This window comes from Tamandua tetradactyla, chromosome 1 (assembly GCF_023851605.1).
Source record: "Tamandua tetradactyla isolate mTamTet1 chromosome 1, mTamTet1.pri, whole genome shotgun sequence".
In the NCBI taxonomy this organism is placed as follows: Eukaryota; Metazoa; Chordata; class Mammalia; order Pilosa; family Myrmecophagidae; genus Tamandua; species Tamandua tetradactyla.
In genome coordinates, this window is record NC_135327.1 from 54634 (window position 1) to 76288 (window position 21655).

At 40.1% G+C, this 21655-nt stretch overlaps 1 protein-coding gene and 1 pseudogene across 17 annotated transcripts in view; both read right to left on the reverse strand.

Moving 5' to 3' along the window:
* Positions 1-21655, reverse strand: part of LOC143688442 (zinc finger protein 510-like) — a 53549-nt gene that overhangs the window by 3510 nt on the left and 28384 nt on the right. For 12 of the 17 annotated variants that reach the window (XR_013178029.1, XR_013178027.1, XR_013178015.1 and 9 more), the window contains 2 exons: positions 9622-9750; positions 8656-9075 (listed from right to left, as the gene is read on the reverse strand). The exons of 1 other annotated variant lie outside the window; for it this stretch is intronic. Coding sequence is in view for 2 of the 16 variants with exons in the window: in XM_077166361.1 (XP_077022476.1) it covers positions 19814-19902 (89 nt within the window). In the remaining 14 variants the exon portion in view is untranslated. Of the gene's footprint in view, positions 1-8655; positions 9076-9621; positions 9751-19493; positions 19903-19946; positions 20179-21655 lie in introns of those variants that run through there. 4 more of the 17 variants (XR_013178084.1, XR_013178098.1, XM_077166361.1 and 1 more) reach the window with 3 other exon arrangements.
* LOC143688425 (asparagine--tRNA ligase, cytoplasmic pseudogene) lies at positions 6214-8664 on the reverse strand (annotated as a pseudogene).

Sequence of the window (21655 nt, forward strand, 5' to 3'; positions counted from 1 at the left end):
AGGAGACATATGTGGATGGACTTGTAGGAAGAAGCATAGAGTAGGTTTATGATTGCTTACCAGAGGATAGGACATTAGAGGGTGTTAAGCAAGTGGACATGGAGTATGCATTCTGATGACTCTGTTTGCTGAGTCATGTTTCCAACATTACAATGTTCTTATTCCTAAGGTCATAGCTTCTATTGGGGTGACATTTTCTGCCTGATCCCAGTAATTGTTCATTTTCTCACTTCAGACCTGGTGTTGATAGTTTCTTCACAGGGTGGTTCACTAAACCTGCCCATGGGTTGTCAAGAGTCCTTTTATTGACTCTCCTCCATTGTCCCAACTGAGTGTGACACCTGTTTCTAGTGGGGACCTTGACTTATAGTCTCCTCACAAAAATCTTGAACATTAATTCCATGGAGGTAGGGAATTTTACATTTTATTTGATGTTGGACTTCGAGTATCTGGAATGGTATTTCTTGTGCAATAGATTTCTTTCTTTTCTTTTTTTATTAGAGAAATTGTAGGTTTAGAGAAAAATCATGCATAAAATACAGAGTTCCCATATAACACCCTATAAACCCCTTGCATTAGTGTGGTGCATTTGTTATAATAAGGATCCACTATTTGTGTTGTAAACTTGTTTTTCTTAAATTTTTACTCTAGTAACATATATACAACAAGTTTACAATAAATGTTTGTTGAATTAACTAACCGCTTTTTCTCCTTCATTGATCTTAATGTTGAAGTCTATTAAAATGGATTTAACAAATATCCACCGGCATTGCTGTACTTATTACCTGTAATTGCTTAAGAATTATATAATATTGGGGAAACACAAGCAAATGTGTTGTTTTATTTTCCTAGAGTGTCAAATACCATGAAATACCATGAAATGGGCTGGCTTAAACAATGGGAATTTATTTGCCTACAATTTGGAAGCTAAAAAAAGTCCAATGAAGGCATGGTGAAAGAGATGCTTTCTCCCAGAAGCCTGAGGCATTCCAGGACTGGCTGATGGCAATTCTTGGTTCTTGGCTTGTCACATGTCAATCCATATGGCAGCCCCTCCTGGACTATCTGTTCTCTTCTGGATTTTCTTGATTTCAGCTTCTTACTTTCTGTGGCTTTTTTCCCCTAAGTTTCATTCTTCTTATAAAGTACTCCAATAATAGGATTAATAACTATCTTGACTGAGGTGGGCCACATTTACTGAAGTAACCTCAATAAAGGTCCTACTAATGTTGAGTTCACACTGATAGGAATGGAATAAATTTTTTTTTTTTTTTTTTTTTTTTTTTTAAAGGAAAGACAGAGAGAAGGAAGGAAGGATAGAAGGAAGGAAGAAAGGGAAACATTTTTAAACATTTTCTTGTTTTATTGTATTCTGTTTCTCCGTTCTTGTTACATGGGCTGGGGCCGGGAATCGAACCGAGGTCCTCCGGCATAGCAGGCAAGCACTTTGCCCGCTGAGCCACCGCGGCCCGCCCTAGGAATGGAATAAATTTTAAAAAATATTTTTCTGGGGTACATACACATTCAAATCACTGTACTTGTTATTATGTGCATGGAAATCTGAGATAAATTTAAGAAAAGCTTTGCTAGAACAATAAAAGAATACAGCAAGAAACAAGGTTAATATATAAAAACCAACAATTTCCTTATATAGGATATATCTATAGCACCAGACTCAGTTTCTGCTTAGAATCTTCAAGCTGGGATCTGAGAGTACCAGGACTCCATGTCTCAGGGTTGATTGTCCAGGATTTGTAAAAAGACAGCATGAAGGTCCCATGATAAATTTGATAAATTATGAGGAGGATTTATAGTTATATAATTTCAATCTTGAATATTTCAATACTCAGAATCCTAACTAATCAGATAAATTTCCTATACAACTCCAGCATTTTCACAAAATAGATTGTCTAATTGTTTGGAATATGGTTGTTCATAGTACTCTCTTATGATCCTTTTTATTTCTGTAGGCTCAGTAGTAATAACCTTTCCTCTCACTTCAGATTTTATTTGTTTGAATCTTCTCTCTTTTTTTTCTTTTATCAGTCTAACTAAGGGTTGTCAATTTTATTGATTTTCTTAAAGAACCAATTTGTTGCTTTGTTAATTCTATTGTTTTCTACTCTCAATTCCATTTTTTCTGCTCTAATTCCATTTATTTTTGCTCTAATTTTTATTATATGTTCCCTTCTGCTTGCTTTTGCATTAGATTGTTAACTTTTTCTTAGTTCCTCCAGGTGTGCAATTAGGTTTTTTCATTTTATCTCTTCTTTTTGAAATGTAAACTTTTAGGGGCTATAAATTTCCCTCTCAGCACTGTGTTTGCTGCATCCCATAAGTTCTGATATATTGTCCTTAGCTTGTCACATGGCAATACACATGGTGGTGTTTCCTGGCCTCTGTTCTCTTCCATGTTTCCCTGATTTCAGTTTCTTATTGCCTGTGGCTTTCTTTGAGTTTCACTCTGCTTATAAAGGACTCTTGTTTTCTTCCATCTCAAGATACTTACAGGTTTCTCTTCCAATTTCTTCTTTGACATACTGATTAAGAGTATGTTATTTAGCTTCCATATATTTGTGGATTTTCCATTTCTCTGCCTGTTATTGATTTCAAGCTTTATTCCATAATCATCATAGAAAATGTTTTGTATAATTTCATTATTTTATAATTTATTGAGACTTGTTTTGTGATTCAAAACATGGTCTATCCTGGAGAATAATCCATGAGCAATTGAGAAGAATGTATATGCAACTGTATTGAGGTTTGATGTTCTGTATATATCTGTTAGGACTAATTCATTCAGCATTTTATTGAAATTCTCTGTTGCCTTAATGATTCTCTGTCTAGATGTTCTATCCACTGAGGAGAGCATTGTATTGAAGTCTCCAACTACTATTGGAGAGGCATCTATTTCTCCCTTCAGTTTTGCCAGAGTCTGCCTCATGTATAAATATTTGTATAAAAATCTTTTTGGTAGATTGCCCCATTTATTAATATATAGTACCCTCCTTTGTACCCTATAACAGTCTTGAATGTAAAGTCTATTTTGTCTGAAATCAGTATACGTACCCCAGATTTTTGGTTACAATTTGTATGGAATGTCTTTTCAAACCTTTCACTTTCAACCTATTTGTGTCCTTGGGTCTATGGTAAATCTCTTGTAATAACCATATAGCTGGATAATGCTTTTTCTTTGTTATCCATTCACCCTACCTATGTCTTTTGATTGAGGAAATTAATAGTAATATTCAATGTTATTACTGCAAATGCAGTATTTACTTCAGCCAATTTATCCTTTAGATTTTATATGCTATTATCTATTTTGTCTCTCTTTTTACCCTTTTAATTACACTTATTGATAATCTTCATTTCTCCACACTGCTCCAAGACTGACTCTCCAGTCTTTTCCTTCCAACCTGCAGATGTCCTGTTAGTATATCTTATCAAAAAGATCTTTTGCTGAGGAACTCTCTAAGTTTCTATTTATCTGTGACTAATTTTAACTTCTCATGCATTTTTTAAAAATCAGTTTGCCAAGTAAAGAATTTTAGTCTGTAATTTTTCTCATTCAATACCTTAATTGTATTATACCACTGCTATCTTGCCTCCAATGTTTTTGTTAAGAAGTCAGCAATGAGCTTCATTACAGATCCCTTGTATGTGATAAATCACTTTTCTCTTGCTCTTTTCAGAATTCTGTTTTCATCTTTGGCATTTGACATTCTGATTAGTATGTGTCTTGGAGTAGGTCTATTAGAATTTATTCTGTTTGGAGTATGTTGGGATGCTGGGACATGAATGGTTACGTTTTCATAAGAGTTTGGAAATTTGGGGCCATGATTTCTGCAAATTTCTTTCTGACCTTGTTCCTGCTCTTCGCCTTCTGAGATATCTATGATACATGTGTTTATGTACTTCTTGCTGACCCTCAAATCTCCAAGACACTTTAATTTTTGCATTCTTTTCTCTCTCTGTTCTTCTAATCTGTGAGATTTCAATTGTCCTATCTTCTAGACCACTGATTTTTCTTCTGCCTGTTCAAATCGGCTGTATGTGCCTCTACTGTGTTTTTAATTTCTTCTTTTGTGACTGTCATCCCCATCATTTCTGTTATGTTTCTTATCAGACTTTCAGATTCTTCTTTATGCTTACAAGTTTTTTGTTATCTCTTTTGCCATATTTTCCATCATGTCCATCATCTCCTTGAATTGATTTTATTTGTTTGAAATTCTGTGATTAGATGCTGCAAGTTCTGTGTCTCCTTTGATGTTTTGTTCCCTTGACTGGGACACATCTTCCTGTTTCTTAGTATTACCTGTAATTTCTTGCTGATGTCTAGGCATTTCATTATCTAGATGAGTCCACTTTGAAGGAGAGTTTCTCTTGCCTAGGATTTTATTGTTGAATGACTTTGTTTTAAGGCTTTTTTTATGCTTAGCCCCTCTTATTCTAGACTTTTAGAAGAGACAGTGTTTAATTGATAAGATTATTTCATCTCTTTTTCATCTGATTCTTGCTCTGGATATGTGGTACAGTTTTAAAGATTAGACTTTTTGTGTATCTACATTTTTCTCCTCCAGGAGAAACTTTCCTTTCCTCTGTTCTTCCTATGGGAATCTTGATCTGTTGTTTGTTTTTGTGCAGACTTTTCTTCCCAGTTCCAGGTTTTTCCCTATTAGGGTATCACTGCCTGGGGAGCCAAATGGGGTAATTCAGAAATGCAGTTCACTCCAGAAAAGTCTGATTTGCATGTAGGTGGTCCTGCCAGCAGAAACTGGACTGAGTGAGTGCCCCACTTGCCAGACTTTTTGGTCTTATGGAGCCCCCATCTATGCAGCATTCTTAAGATGCTTGTGTTCTACCTAGAGCCTCTGGGGACTTGGGTCCCTGCATCTGGAGATTCATGTGATTCTAATTTACTGCCAAGCATGGTTCTATAACCTCTTTTGCCCATGGGATGGACTCAGGCCACAGCCTCTGAGCAGCTCAGGAGTAGTGTGGGACCAAGTGAGAGGAGGGGAATGGGACTAGCATATATGGGATTGAAATTTCCTACCTGCCATTTTAATATTTCTTCCATTTGGGGTTTATGGAGTCCTTCTCCAGTCTCTACCATCTTCCAAAGTGCAAGCAACTGGGATTTGCCCTTTTATTTGTTGAATCTCTGGGGAGGGTTTTTTAGAGGATGTCTTAGATTGCTGTTATCTATGTATCTAAAGTTATGCCAGTGCCACACTCTCTTGATAACTGTGGTCTTTTAATAGCATTTAAATTTTGAAATGTGACCCATCAAACTTTGATCTTCCTTTGCAATACTGATTTGGGTATTTGGAGTTCCTTGTAATTCCATGTGAATTTGACCTTAAGCTTTTCCATTTCTTTCCAAAAAAGGCTGTTGAGATTTTGATAGGTATTGTAGTGAATCTGTAGATCTCTTAGTGAGTATTGATATCTCAATATTGCCTTCTTATCCATGAACACAGGATGTCTTCCCATTTATTTACATGTTCTTCAATTTTTTTCAGCTATGCTTTATAATTTTTGCCATTCAGGGCCCAAACCTCCTTGGTGTGGTTACATTTATTCCAAGTTATACAATTCTTTTAGGACCTATGTGAATGGATATTTGTTTAATTTTATATCTGTACATATATTGATTGCTGGAAATACAACCTATTGAGAATATATGACATGCATTTTTGGGGAGAAATTAACTAAATCTGAAAAGAAATCATTCAATAAGCCCACTGTGATTTAATAAGGTAACATAGATTAGATCTGAAAACAGGTTGGGGACAACTCAAACACCCACTTTCAGTCACTATTAAGATTCCAGCTACAGATTCTTTTAGCTACAAATTCATTTATTCTTACTTACTTAGGAAGATCAGTCTGCCTCTTTAACTAAATCTTTCCAATGCTAGGAGAGATGTGAATCATTTAACTAGTAAAAAAGAAACATTCTCTTACTTTAAATTCTTGAAGACAATTCTATTATTACAAATTTTTCTGTATCACTTATATGTCTTAGAATTATAGGTAGTTATATAGATTTAGAAAAGATTGATGATGGATTGAAAAGACAGTATTAATTTGATCCCAAGTCTACTGCTGAATGATATCAAGTTCTAAAAATAGCAAATTTTCATGCCCATATTACCAAATTTTACCCAGGATTTTTAGCTCATTAATAGAATAAAATTATATAAATTAAATTCCAGCTACACTTGAAAAGACAGAAAGATTAAGTTACTGGGATGCCTTATAACATCACTTAAAATTGTTTAATTAAAAGCATGCTATATTTGGATACTAAAGTGCTGAAATGAATCCATATCCTCAGGGTTATATGCCACATTATTTTCCCAAAACTTTGTAATGGATTTTGTTTTTTTATAAATGACAACAACAATGTCACTTTTATGGTAGTAGGGATAAAAATCAGAAAGAGAAAACAGAAGGTTATATCCCAATGGAACAAAAAAAGGAAAATTTTGGCTGTTTCTTTTTTAAAGAGGCAGTCTTTTCCTTTCACAAAATGTGTTCTTTCCTAATGGTTCAAAAGGAATTGGTTATGGCTTACAGCACTGGACAAATCAAGGGTATAAGCATATCTCTCAGATGTGATACCTACTGAGAATCCAAGTTAAGAATGTTTCCAAGCCTAAGCCATATCCTCCATAAGGATGTTTCATATCTTCTCTGATCTATATACCAATAATATTGTGTGGGGTCAATCCCTTCCCTTTAATAGTCTGCCAGTATGTCTTCACACTCCCAGTGTGAAGTGTGAAACTATGTCTTGAGCCACCCACAATCTCACTAACATTAGACATCAATTTGTGGACAGACTCAGTGAGGCAGGAATCCTTAGGACATGGCTGCATACAGAAGGATTTGATCACTACAGGAAATCAACACAGCAAGATTGGTTCATTAATATTGTCTGTTCATCAATCTCTCAGGAGCTTCTGGGATATTTTCTCCAAATTCATAAAAAGTTCCATCTTCTCTCTTTATATTGTATTCTTTTAGAAACACAATGGCATCTGAATAGTTCATTTGTTTGAAAAGCTGTTTGGGGGGCTTGATGTTTGGGTTGAACTCATATACTGTGTTTGCTGTAGGTGATTTCAAGACTCTCTACCATGTCAAAAATCAAGTCCTCCAGTCAGTTCAGAAGCTCCTCAAAGGTCAGGAAAGGGCACTCTGCTTCAACATGAGTGTATTCTGCCAGGTGTCTGCATGTTCTGGATTGTTCTATCCTGCAGGACTGGGCAATGCAGAACACAGTGCTCAGAGCTGGGATGCAAGTCTCCAGGTACAACTGAGAGGAGTGAATCAAAAATGCCTCCTCCCTGAAATAGTCAAGGTTGAAGAGAATAGCACCACCTAACACTTATGTTTGTACTGATGTTGGGGGAGTGACTTCATAGTATCTGCTGTCAAAGAACTGGTCTCTAAAGCACCTGGTAAGAGGTTCCGGGAAGATAGCAGAATAGAATAGGTGGAGTACACCCCTCCTCCAAGGAACAGCTAGAGAAGGGATGGGAAGGAGACTGAGACAGCAATTCCAGGGTGTAAATGACCTGGGAGAGTATCCTACACCACATAGGGAGACCCTGCTTGCAAAAAGTGAAGAACTGAGATGCAGAGAATCAGAGACCCTCTGGCTGGTGCAAACAGCCTAATGTGCCCCTTTCCAAATGGAAGCCCAGAGTCCTCTGAGTACACAGATAGGGAATCAGAACTAGGAAGTAAGCCAAGCTGAGTTTCTTGAAAGTACTACCCTCACCAGTGCAGCCCCATGACCCAGAACTCACCCCACACTCCACACACATGAACACCGTCACCTGTCATCTCCTCCCTGCACTCCAAGTGTCACCTCCATGACAAACCCAAAGTGTGTACCCACCTCCCACCCCCACCCTCATCCCCACCCCCACCCCAAGCATGCCCTTGATGGCCCAAGCCCAGCCCACCTCTCTTGCACAAGTGCAGTCTCCCCCCACTCCCACTGCCCCCCAGAGACACACCATCCCTTCCCTGCACCATGTAGGTGTTCAACACCACAAAAAAGCTGCAGGTGATTACCTTCATACCCAGCCTACTCCTGCCCTCAGACCATATAATCGCACAACCACATCCCACCCCACCCCCAGCTCTACGCATCTGTACAACAGTTAAAGGACCTTCTGGAGCGGTACCAAGTCATATTCTGAGCTTTGGGCCGAACCCAGGCAGTTACAAACCCAGCCCAAGGCCCCTAAGCTCTGTGTAAGTGCCCCACACCCAAGACCAGTGCACAGGAGACCCACACACCTGCACAGCCACATCCTCCCAGCCACGGCGTACTCATATAATTATGCACTGACTTCTTGACCGTTGCACCCCAATGGCCTGCCCCACAAATGTGCACACTTGCTCCAACCCCCAGTACAACACCTTCTTCTTGGTACACCCTCTACCAACATGGGGGCTGCACCCAGGCTCTTTGTCATCTCTGCAGCACATGCTACACCCCACAATGTGGTGGCTGCCAGGCTCTCACTTGACCCAGTGAATGTGCTTAACTCTCTGCCAGGACCGAGGTGGAATGACTCTTCCACTACAAGGGGGTGGAAGGCCCATCCTCAGCATTTGGGGCAAACTCACCTTCTCCATGGGTTTGGGTGGGTCTGATCTCCTGGTCAGAGGCTTCTTGACTCAACTTCCATGGTTTTGCCTCTGAAGTTATTTTTCTCCCATTGTGTCCCTTCTCTGAACCCCACAGTCCAGACCGGCAGTGGCTCTCTTTATACAGGTCCCACAGCACTCTCGTTGGCTTTCTAGGCAGTAGCCTTGCATCATGCCCATCAGACACAAGGAGTTTCCACAAATTCTTCCTGGATAACTCCATGTTCGATCCTGGTTTTTGCTGAAAAGGCTGACTGGTTCCATCTTACCATGGAGCACTATTCTCTAGGGTCTCCCTTCCTGGGAACCCATAATTTTCCAGAACATCAACTTCTGGTTTCTTTCAATGCAAGAGTGCAGGTCTCAGCATGTCTCTCTCCAGTCACATTTCATACTAAGCTGTGAGGAGAAACAAGGCAGCACATTCAACATTTCATTTGGAGATCTCTTCTACTAAATATCCAAGTTCATGGAATTTAAAATCTACCTTCTAGACAAAGCCACTAGCCCATTCTGCCCAATGATCTGCAATTTGAAGACAAGAATCACTTTGCTTTCAGTTTGCAATAACATATGACTCATTTCTGTCTATGGCATCATCAGAGGTATCTTTAGAGCCCACATTTCTAGCAACAGTCTCTTCACAGCATTCTAGGCCTTCTCTTTCAGGGTTCACACAATTCTTGCAGATTCTTCCCAATATCCATTTTTAAAAAGCCATTCCAACATGTTTGGTATTGTTAACTGCAGCAGCAGTACCCCACTCTCTGGTACCTAAATCTGTTTTAGTTTTCTAGCTGCAGGAATGCAATATACCACAAATGGAATGGCTTTTTCAAATGGGAATTTAGTAAGTTGCTTGTTTACAGTTCTAAGGCCCAGAAAATGTCCTAAATAAAGCAAGTCTATAGAAATGTCCAATCAAAAGCATCCAGGGAAAGATACCTGGGTTCAAGAAGGCCAATGAAGTTCAGGGTTTCTCTCTCAAGTGAAAAGGCACATGGTGAATACAGTCACAGTTTCTCTGTCCTTTGCAAAGGCACATGGTGAACATGGTTAGGATGCCTCTCTCATCTGGAAGGGCAAATGAAGAGTATGGCATCATCTGCTAGCTTCTTCTCCTGGCTTCCAGTTTCAGGAAGTGCCCTGGGAGGTATGTTACTTCATCTGCAAAGGTTGCTGGCTGGTGGACTCTGCTTCTCATGGACATGGTATTCTGCTCTGCTCTCTATGCATTTTTCATTCTCAAAAATGCTTCCACTTTTACAGTACTCCAGAAACTTACCAAGACCCACCCAAATGGCAGGAGACATGTTGTCACCTAATCCAGCATAACAACCATTCTTCACTAAATCATATCTCCAAGGAGAAGATCCAATTCCAGTTTCAAACACACAGTATTGGATAAGGATTATTCTGCCTTTATCAAATGGGATTTAAAATTAGAATACACCTTTTCAAGGGGACATGCATCCTTCCAAATCAGTACATTCCACCACTTGGATCCTAGAAAGGACATGATTTCCCAATATACAAAATAAATTCCTTCCATAACAATATCAGGGAACCTTAAACCATTTTGCTAGCAGCAGACATGAAATACACAGTTAGAAAGGAATAAAGTCTGACCAACTTAGTTATGGTACAGTCTTTCAAAGTCAAAATTGCCCTCTGATTTTCGACCTGTAAAAACCCAAGACGGGGGGGGCCAAGATGGCGGCTTAGTAAGGTACGTGCATCTTAGTTCCTCCTCCAGAGCAACTACTAGGTGAACAGAAACAGTGCAGAACAGCTCCCGGGGCCACGGCAGGGAACGGACACACAGCGTACCCCAGTCTGGACTGGCTAGTCTGACTGCGAGACTCGGCTGCGGTGAGATCCCCGAGCGGCGCGCGACCCCCCGAGCAGCGGCAACTGTGGCAGCTGGGGCTCCTCCCTCCCTCCTTCCTGGGCCGGCTGAGAGTCTCGGAGAGGCAAGTTTCCTAAGCCGCGGCGGCCGGCGCCCCTCTTTTGCGGGCGGCTTCCTGGTCTGGCTACGAGTCTCGGATCAGAGGGCTACCCAAGCCGCAGTGGCCCTCCCCCGCGGGTGGCGTTCTGGTCCGGTAGCAAATTCCCCGGGCCCGCTGCGGCCGGCGACCGACACCCCTCCAGGGAGAGGAGGGAATTTCCGACAATGGCAGGGACTGGGTCCAACCAAACACCAATAGGGAAATTAATAAAGGAGCCATAGGGTCCCCTCAAGCCGAGGCGGCTGACGCCCCCACCACGCGCGGCCCCCCGAACCAACTGAGAGAATTGGATCGGAAATCCACAGGCCGCGGAGAACGGTGACTGGGGGATCCCTTCCAAACACATGAGACAAATGTGTGCCACGAGCGCCACCTACTGGGCAGGATAAGAAAAACAGAACCCAGAAATTTCACAGAAAAATCTTACAACCTTGTTGGGTCCGACACCCAGGGAAATCTGACTAAATGCCCAGACGCCAGCAGCAGAAGATAACGGTCCATGCTCAGGAGACTGAGAATATGGCCCAGTCAAAGGAACAAACCAATAGTTCAAATGAGATACAAGAGCTGAGACAACTAACGCTGAATATACAAACAGAAATGGAAAACCTCTTCAAAAAGGAAATCGAGAAATTGAGGGAGGACATGAAGAACACATGGGCTGAACAAAAAGAAGAAATAGAAAAACTGAAAAAACAAATCACAGAACTTATGGAAGTGAAGGATAAAGTAGAAAAGATGGAAAAAACAATGGATACCTACAATGATAGATTTAAAGAGACAGAAGATAGAATTAGTGATTTGGAGGATGGAACATCTGAATTCCAAAAAGAAACAGAAACTATCAGGAAAAGAATGGAAAAATTTGAACAGGGTATCAGGGAACTCAAGGACAATATGAACTGCACAAATATACGTGTTGTGGGTGTCCCAGAAGGAGAAGAGAAGGGAAGAGGAGGAGAAAAACTAATGGAAGAAATTATCACTGAAAATTTCCCAACTCTTATGAAAGACCTAAAATTACAGATCCAAGAAGTGCAGCGCACCCCAAAGAGATTAGACCCAAATAGGCGTTCTCCAAGACACTTACTAGTTAGAATGTCAGAGGTCAAAGAGAAAGAGAGGATCTTGAAAGCAGCAAGAGAAAAACAATCCATCACATACAAGGGAAACCCAAGAAGACTATGTGTAGATTTCTCAGCAGAAACCATGGAAGCTAGAAGACAGTGGGATGATATATTTAAATTGCTAAAAGAGAAAAACTGCCAACCAAAACTCCTATATCCAGCAAAATTATCCTTCAGAAATGAGGGAGAAATTAAAACATTCTCAGACGAAAAGTCACTGAAAGAATTTGTGACCAAGAGACCAGCTCTGCAAGAAATACTAAAGGGAGCACTAGAGTCAGATACAAAAAGACAGAAGAGAGAGGTATGGAGAAGAGTGTAGAAAGAAGGAAAATCAGATATGATATATATAATACAAACGGCAAAATGTTAGAGGAAAATATTATCCAAACAGTAATAACACTAAATGTCAATGGACTCAATTCCCCAATCAAAAGAATGGATTAAAAAACAGGATCCTTCTATATGCTGTCTACAGGAAACACATCTTAGACCCAAAGATAAACATAGGTTGAAAGTGAAAGGTTGGGAAAAGATATTTCATGCAAATAACAACCAGAAAAGAGCAGGAGTGGCTATACTAATATCCAACAAATTAGACTTCAAATGTAAAACAGTTAAAAGAGACAAAGAAGGACACTATATACTAATAAAAGGAACAATTAAACAAGAAGACATAACAATCATAAATATTTACGCACCGAACCAGCATGCCCCGAAATACGTGAGGAATACACTGCAAACACTGAAAAGGGAAATAGACTCATATACCATAATAGTTGGAGACTTCAATTCACCACTCTCATCAATGGATAGAACATCTAGACAGAGGATCAATAAAGAAATAGAGAATCTGAATATTACTATAAATGAGCTAGACTTAACAGACATTTATAGGACATTACATCCCACAGCAGGATACACCTTTTTCTCAAGTGCTCATGGATCATTCTCAAAGATAGACCATATGCTGGGTCACAAAGCAAGTCTTAACAAATTTAAAAAGACTGAAATCATACACAACACTTTCTCGGATCATAAAGGAATGAAGTTGGAAATCAATAATAGGCGGAGTGCCAGAAAATTCACAAATATGTGGAGGCTCAACAACACACTCCTAAACAACGAGTGGGTCAAAGAAGAAATTGCTAGAGAAATTAGCAAATAACTCGAGGCGAATGAAAATGAAAACACAACATATCAAAACTTATGGGACGCAGCAAAGGCAGTGCTAAGAGGGAAATTTATTGCCCTAAATGCCTATATCAGAAAAGAAGAAAAGGCAAAAATGCAGGAATTAACTGTTCACTTGGAAGAACTGGAGAAAGAACAGCAAACTAATCCCAAAGCAAGCAAAAGGAAAGAAATAACAAAGATTAGAGCAGAAATAAATGAAATTGAAAACATGAAAACAATAGAGAAAATCAATAAGGCCAGAAGTTGGTTCTATGAGAAAATCAATAAGATTGATGGGCCCTTAGCAAGATTGACAAAAAGAAGAAGAGAGAGGATGCCAATAAATAAGATCAGAAATGGAAGAGGAGACATAACTACTGACCTCACAGAAATAAAGGAGGTAATAACAGGATACTATGAACAACTTTACGCTAATAAATACAACAATTTAGAGGAAATGGACGGGTTCCTGGAAAGACATGAACAACCAATTTTGACTCAAGAAGACATAGATGACCTCAACAAACCAATCACAAGTAAAGAAATTGAATCAGTCATTCAAAAGCTTCCTAAAAAGAAAAGTCCAGGACCAGACGGCTTCACATCTGAATTCTATCAAACATTCCAGAAAGAATTAGTACCAACTCTCCTCAAACTCTTCAAAAAAATCGAAGTGGAGGGAAAACTACCTAATTCATTCTATGAAGCCAACATCACCCTCACACCAAAACCAGGCAAAGATATTACAAAAAAAGAAAACTACAGGCCAATCTCTCTAATGAATATAGATGCAAAAATCCTCAATAAAATTCTAGCAAATCATATCCAACAACACATTAAAAGAATTATACATCATGACCAAGTAGGATTCATCCCAGGTATGCAAGGATGGTTCAACATAAGAAAATCAATTAATATAATACACCATATCAACAAATCAAAGCAGAAAAATCACATGATCATCTCAATTGATGCAGAGAAGGCATTTGACAAGATTCAACATTCTCAGAGAAGGCATTCGACAAGATTCAACATCCTTTCCTGTTGAAAACACTTCAAAAGATAGGAATACAAGGGAACTTCCTTAAAATGATAGAGGGAATATATGAAAAACCCACAGCTAATATCATCCTCAATGGGGAAAAATTGAAAACTTTCCCCCTAAGATCAGGAACAAGACAAGGATGTCCACTATCACCACTATTATTCAACATTGTGTTGGAGGTTCTAGCCAGAGCAATTAGACAAGAAAAAGAAATACAAGGCATCAAAATTGGAAAGGAAGAAGTAAAACTATCACTGTTTGCAGACGATATGATACTATACGTCTAAAACCCGGAAAAATCCACAACAAAACTACTAGAGCTAATAAATGAGTACAGCAAAGTAGCAGGTTACAAGATCAACATTCAAAAATCTGTAGCATTTCTATACACTAGCAATGAACAAGCGGAGGGGGAAATCAAGAAACGAATCCCATTTACAATTGCAACTAAAAGAATAAAATACCTAGGAATAAATTTAACTAAAGAGACAAAAAACCTATATAAAGAAAACTACAAAAAACTGCTAAAAGAAATCACAGAAGACCTAAATAGATGGAAGGGCATACTGTGTTCATGGATTGGAAGACTAAATATAGTTAAGATGTCAATCCTACCTAGATTGATTTACAGATTCAATGCAATACCAATCAAAATCCCAACAACCTATTTTTCAGACATAGAAAAACCAATAAGCAAATTTATCTGGAAGGGCAGGGTGCCCCGAATTGCTAAAAACATCTTGAGGAAAAAAAACGAAGCTGGAGGTCTCGCGCTGCCTGACTTTAAGGCATATGATGAAACCACAGTGGTCAAAACAGCATGGTATTGGCATAAAGATAGATATATCGACCAATGGAATCGAATAGAGTGCTCAGATATAGACCCTCTCATCTATGGACATTTGATCTTTGATAAGGCAGTCAAGCCAACTCACCTGGGACAGAGCAGTCTCTTCAATAAATGGTGCCTAGAGAACTGGATATCCATATGCAAAAGAATGAAAGAAGACCCATCTCTCACACCCTATACAAAAGTTAACTCAAAATGGATCAAAGATCTAAACATTGGGTCTAAGACCATAAAACAGTTAGAGGAAAATGTAGGGAGATATCTTACGGATCTTACAACTGGAGGCGGTTTTATGGACCTTAAACCTAAAGCAAGAGCACTGAAGAAGGAAATAAATAAATGGGAACTCCTCAAAATTAAACACTTTTGTGCTTCAAAGAACTTCATCAAGAAAGTAGAAAGACAGCCTACACAATGGGAGACAATATTTGGAAATGACATATCAGATAAAGGTCTAGTATCCAGAATTTATAAATAGATTGTTCAACTCAACAACAAAAAGACAGCCAACCCAATTACAAAATGGGAAAAAGACTTGAATAGACACCTCTCAGAAGAGGAAATACAAATGGCCAAAAGGCACATGAAGAGATGCTCAATGTCCCTGGCCATTAGAGAAATGCAAATCAAAACCACAATGAGATATCATCTCACACCCACCAGAATGGCCATTATCAACAAAACAGAAAATGACAAGTGCTGGAGAGGATGCGGTGAAAGAGGCACACTTATCCACTGTTGGTGGGAATGTCAAATGGTGCAACCACTATGGAAGGCAGTTTGGCGGTTCCTCAAAAAGCTGAATATAGAATTGCCATACGACCCAGCAATACCATTGCTGGGAATCTACTCAAAGGAATTAAGGGCAAAAACTCAAACGGACATTTGCACACCAATGTTTATAGCAGCGTTATTTACAATTGCAAAGAGATGGAAACACTCAAAATGTCCATCAACAGACGAGTGGCTAAACAAACTGTGGTATATACATACGATGGAATATTATGCAGCTTTAAGACAGGATAAACTTATGAAGCATGTAATAACATGGATGGACCTAGAGAACATTATGCTGAGTGAGTCTAGCCAAAAACTAAAAGACAAATACTGTATGGTCGCAAGGATGTGAATCGACATTCGAGAATAAACTTGGAATATGTCATTGGTAACAGAGTCCAGCAGGAGTTAGAAACAGGGTAAGATAATGGGTAATTGGAGCTGATGGGATACAGACTGTGCAACAGGACTAGATACAAAAACTCAAAAATGGACAGCACAATAATACCTAATTGTAAACTAATCATGTTAAAACACTGAATGATACTGCATCCGAGCTATAGGTTTTTGTTTTGTTTTGTTTTGTTTTGTTTTTACTATTATTACTTTTATTTTTTTCTCTATATTAACATTCTATATCTTTTTCGGTTGTGTTGCTAGTTCTTCTAAACCGATGCAAATGTACTAAGAAACGATGATCATGCATCTATGTGATGATGTTAAGAATTACTGATTGCATATGTAGAATGGTATGATTTCTAAATGTTGGGTTAATTTCTTTTTTTCTGTTAATTAATAAAAAAAAAAAAAACCAAGACAAGTGCTGTCCACATTCAAAGGAGGGACAGTCATGAGATACACATATGCATTCCCATAGAGTGGAAGGAACACAGGGGACACAAGACCGAAGCAGTTTCAAAAACCTGATGGGCAAAGTCCATTAGATTTCAAAGATTGAGTGTCATTTGTCCTTGGGGCTTCTGAAAGGAGCAGGCCAATTTATGCCAAAGTCCTGAGTAGAGGTCTGCCTCTCTCCAAATGCAGCCTTGGGAGGCACTGGGGAGAACACATTTTTCTTGGCACCACCCACTCTGTGGTCTCCACGGCACATGCTCAACCCCACCATGTGGTGGCAGCTAGGCTCTCCCCATACCCCAGGGAATGGGCTTCACTCTCTGCAAGGCCTGAGGTAGAATCACTCTTCCACTGCCACAAGGTGGAAGGCCCATCCTTAGACTTAGGGGCAAACTCACCCTCTCCATGGGCTTGGGTTGGTTCACTCTCCTGGCCTGAGGTATCGTGACTTCACACCTCAGCCTCCATGCTTTTGCCTCTGAAATTATTTTTCTTCAATTGTGTCCCTTCTCTGAACTTCACAGTCCAGACTGGCAGTGGTTCTGTTTAGACAGGTCCCACAGCACTCTCATTGGCTTTCTAGGCAGTAGCCTTGGATCATGCCCAGCAGACAGTAGGAGTTTCCACAAATCCTTTCTGGATTACTCCATGTTCGATTCTGGCCTTCTTTGAAAAGACAGACTGCTTCCATCTTCACAGGGAGCACTATTCTCTGGTGTCTCCCTTCCTGGAAGCCCATAATTTTCCAGAACATCAACTTCTGGTTTCTTCATACCCAGGAGTTCAGGTCTCCACTTATCTCTCTCTGGTCACATTTGACGATAAAGTCAGGAGAAACGAAGCTGCACTTTTGACATTTCAATTGGAGGTGTCTTATGCTAATTATCCAAGTTCATGTCATTTAAAATCTACCCTCCAGAAAAAGCCACTAGTCCCTTCTGCCCAATTACCTGCTATTTGAAAGCAAGGATCACCTGCCTTCCAGTTTGCAATCACACATGCCTCATTTCTGTCAATGGCCTCATCAGAGGTATCTTTAGAGTCCACCTTTCTACCAATAGTCTCTTCAATGCATTCAAGGCCTTCTCTTTCAAGATTCTCACAATTCTCCCAGATTCTTCCCCTTATTCATTTCAAAAGCTGTCCAACATCTTTGATGTTTTCAAACTACAGCAGCAGCACCCCACTATCCAGTACCAAAATCTGTTCTTGGTTGCTAGCTGCAGGAATGCAATACACCAGCAATGGAATGGCTTTTAAAAGGTAAATTTAATAAGTTGCTAGTTCACAGTTCTAAGGCTGAGAAAATGTCCCAACTAAAACAAGTCTACAGAAATTCCAATCTAAGGCATCCAGGGAAAGACACTTTGGATCAAGAAGTCTGATCAAGTTCAGGGTTTCTCTCTCAAGTGAGAAAGCACATGGCGAACACAGAGTTTCTCTCTCATCTGCAAAGCCACACGGTCAGGGTGCCTCTCCATCTGGAAGGGCACATGGTGAGCACGGCATAATCTGCTAGCTTCTTCTCCTGGCTTCCTGTTTCAGGAAGCTCCCTGGGAGGCATGTTCCTTCTTCATCTCCAAAGATCGCCGGCTATTGGACTCTGCTTCTCATGGCCATGGCATTCTGCTCTGCTCTCTGTGGATCTTTCATTTTGTGAAAATTTCCTTTTTTACAGGACTCCAGAAACTAACCAAGATCCACACAAATGGCTGGAGATATGTCATCACCTAATCCAGAATAACGATCTTTCTTCATTAAATCACATCTCCCGGGAGAGGATCTGATTACAGTTTCAAAAATACAGTATTGGATAGGGATTTTTCTCTTATATCAAATGGGATTTAAAATTAGAACACACCATTTTGAGGGGACATGCATAATTTCAAATTAGCACATTCCACTGCTTAGACCCTAAAAAGGACATGATTTCCCCATATACATAATACATTTCTTCCAGAACATTACCAGGGAACCTTAAACCATTTCACTAGCAGCAGACATGAAATACACAGTGAGAAAGGAACAAAGTCCTACCAAAGTTAGTGATGGCACGGGCTCAAAGGCAAAATCACCTTCTGGCCTTGGACCTGTAAAAACCTAAGAAAAGTCATTTGCTGCCAACATACAAAGGAAGAAAAGACATGGGATACACATATGCATTCCCATAGTGTGGAGGGAACACAGGGGACAGAGGACTCAAGGAGTTTTGAAAACCTGATGGGCAAGGGGCAAAGTCCATTAGATTTCCAAGATTGAATGTCATTCATCCTTGTAGCTTCTGAAAGCAGAGGGCGAAAGGCCTCTACAGAGGCCTGCCTCTCTCCAAACGCAGCCTTGGGAGACACTGGGTAGAACACCATTTTCTGTGCATCACCCTCTCCCAGCATGGGGGCGACACCTGGGCTCTCTGCTGTCTCCGCGGCACATGCTCAACCCCACCATGTGGCAGCAGTCAGGCTCTCCCCAAACCTCAGGGAATGGGCTTCACTCTTTGTAAGGCCTGAGGCAGAATGATGATTCCACTGCCATGAGGTGGAAGCCCCTTCCTCGGCCTTTGGGGCAAACTCACCCTCTCCAGCAGCTTGGGTGGGTCCCCTCTCCTGGCCCGAGGCTTCTTCACTTCAGACCTCAGCCCCCATGGTTTTGCCTCTGAAGTTGTTTTTCATCCATTAGGTCCCTTGTCTGAACCCCACAGTCCAGGCTGGCAGTGGCTCTCTTTATACAGGTGCCACAGCACTCTGATTGGCTTTCTAGGCAGCAGACTTGGATCATACCCATCAGACATAAGGAGCATCCTTCTTGGATAACTCCGTGTCCGACCCTGGCTTTCTGTGGAAAGGCTGACTGGGTCCATCCTCACATGGAGCACTATTCTCTGGGGGTTCCCTTTCTGGAAGTCCATAAATTTCCAGAACATCAGCTTCTGGTTACTTCATTCACAAGAGTTCAGGTCTCAGCTTACCTCTTTGGTCACATTTAACGATAAGCTGTGAGGAGAAACCAGGCTGCACTTTCGATATTTCATTTGGAGATCTGTTCTGCTAAATATCCAAGTTCATGGCATTTAAAATGTACCTTCCAGACAAAGGCACTAGTCCATTCTGCCCAATTAAATGCTATTTGAAAACAAGGATCACCTGCCTTCCAGTTTGCAATCACACACACCTCATTTCTGTCTGTGGCCTCCTCAGAGGTATCTTTAGAGTCCATATTTCTACCAACAGTCTCTTCAAAGGATTCTAGGCCTTCTCTTTCAAGGTTCTCACAATTCTCCCAGATTCTTCCCCTTATCCATTTAAAAAGCCATTTCAACATCTTTGGTATTTACAAACTGCAGCAGCAGCACCCCACTCTCTGGTACCAAAATCTGTTTTACTTTGCTACCTGAAGGAATACAATACAGCAGAAATGGAAAGGCTTTTAAAAAGGTGAATTTAATACGTTGCTAATTTTCAGTTCTCAAGTTGAGTAGCTGTCCCAATTAAAACAAGTCTACAGAAATGTCCAATCTAAGGCATCCAGGGAAAGATATCTTGCTTCAAGAAGGCTGATGAATTTCAGGGTTTCTCTCTCAAGTGAGAATGCACATTTTGAATACAGTCAGACTATCTCTCTTGTCTGCAAAGGCACACTTGAACGTGGTCAGGGTGCCTCTCTCATCTGGAAGGGCCCGTGGCAAACACAGCATCATCTACTAGCTGCTTCTTCCGGCTTCCTGTTGCAGGAAGCTCCCTGGGAGTCATGTTCCTTCTTCATCTCCAAAGGTCACTATCGTGTGGACTCTGCTTCTTGTGGCCATGTTGTTCTGCTCAGCTCTCTGTGGATCTTTCACTCTCCTAAATGTTTCCTGTTTTACAGGACTCCAGAACCTTACTAAGACACACCCAGATGGCTGGAGACATGGCATCACCTAATCCATCTTAACAACCACTCTTGATTAAATCACATCTCCCGGATCTGATTATAGTTTCAAACATACATTATTGGATAGGGATTATTCTCCCTTTATGAAATGGGATTTAAATTGCAACACAGCTACTTGGAGCCAAGCTGATGTCACTGTGAGATGCCGGGCAAGCTAGATCCTGGAGTGAGCCAGGGGAAGTCAAGAGATTAAAGCCATCCCTGGAAAAGCAAAATGTGGATGCCCTATAGGAACAGAGGCTGAAAGCAATGGAGCCCAGGAGAAGGGACCAGCAGATGCCACCCATGTGACTACCCAGCTGACAGGTGTTCCAGACCCATCAGCCTTTCTTGAGGGAAGGTAACCTCTTGTTGGTGCCTTAATTTGGACATTTCCAGAGGTTTAAAATTGCAAACTTGGAAGTTATGAAATACCCCCTTTTAAAGGCTATTCCAGATTAGGTGCATCATATCCCAGCAGCTTACATCTAACACACACAATAACAGGGAAACATGGGACCAAAGCAGTATTTTGCCATTAAATCCAAGGTGAGAAGGAACAAAGACATTTGGTCGATGACTGGACATACTGGAATATCACTTCAAGCATAAGGAGAAATTAGGAAAAGATCCATGTGAGTTCAGTAAACCAGTGTGAGATCATTTCACAGTGGAGGAAAAAAAGTAGACGTAAACTAAAGAAATTCTAGTCATCCTAATGTAATTTTGCAATAAAAGACATGAACAGACAATGTTATCTATATTGTCTATACTTCTCTCCTCCCATGCTTTCCTTATTTAAGTTGGATATACACATAAATACTTTTGTAAGAAATAAGTAAACTAGTAAACTTAAAATGCAAATACTCAGATAACCACAGTCATTAACATATTTGAATCTATCTAGATTCTCCTCACCTATGCTGAGTCCCCTTTCCACCCAAGATGTAACTTCATCACATATAATTAGACCCTTTTTTGGTATAGAAAACAGGAGGCTATTTACTTATTATTTCTAAGCATTATTAATTTAACACAGATTTATGAGTTCCTTTTGCCTATATATTTTGATTCTTAGATTTATTCTGGCTGCTACCCTTGGTTAATACAGTACACTATATGAAAATATGATTTATTTGTAAGTTGCCTTGCCAGAACACATAGAGATCATTTATGTATTTTTTTATGTTGACATGGCCTTTCTTTTTACCTGGTGAACACATGCAAGAGCATT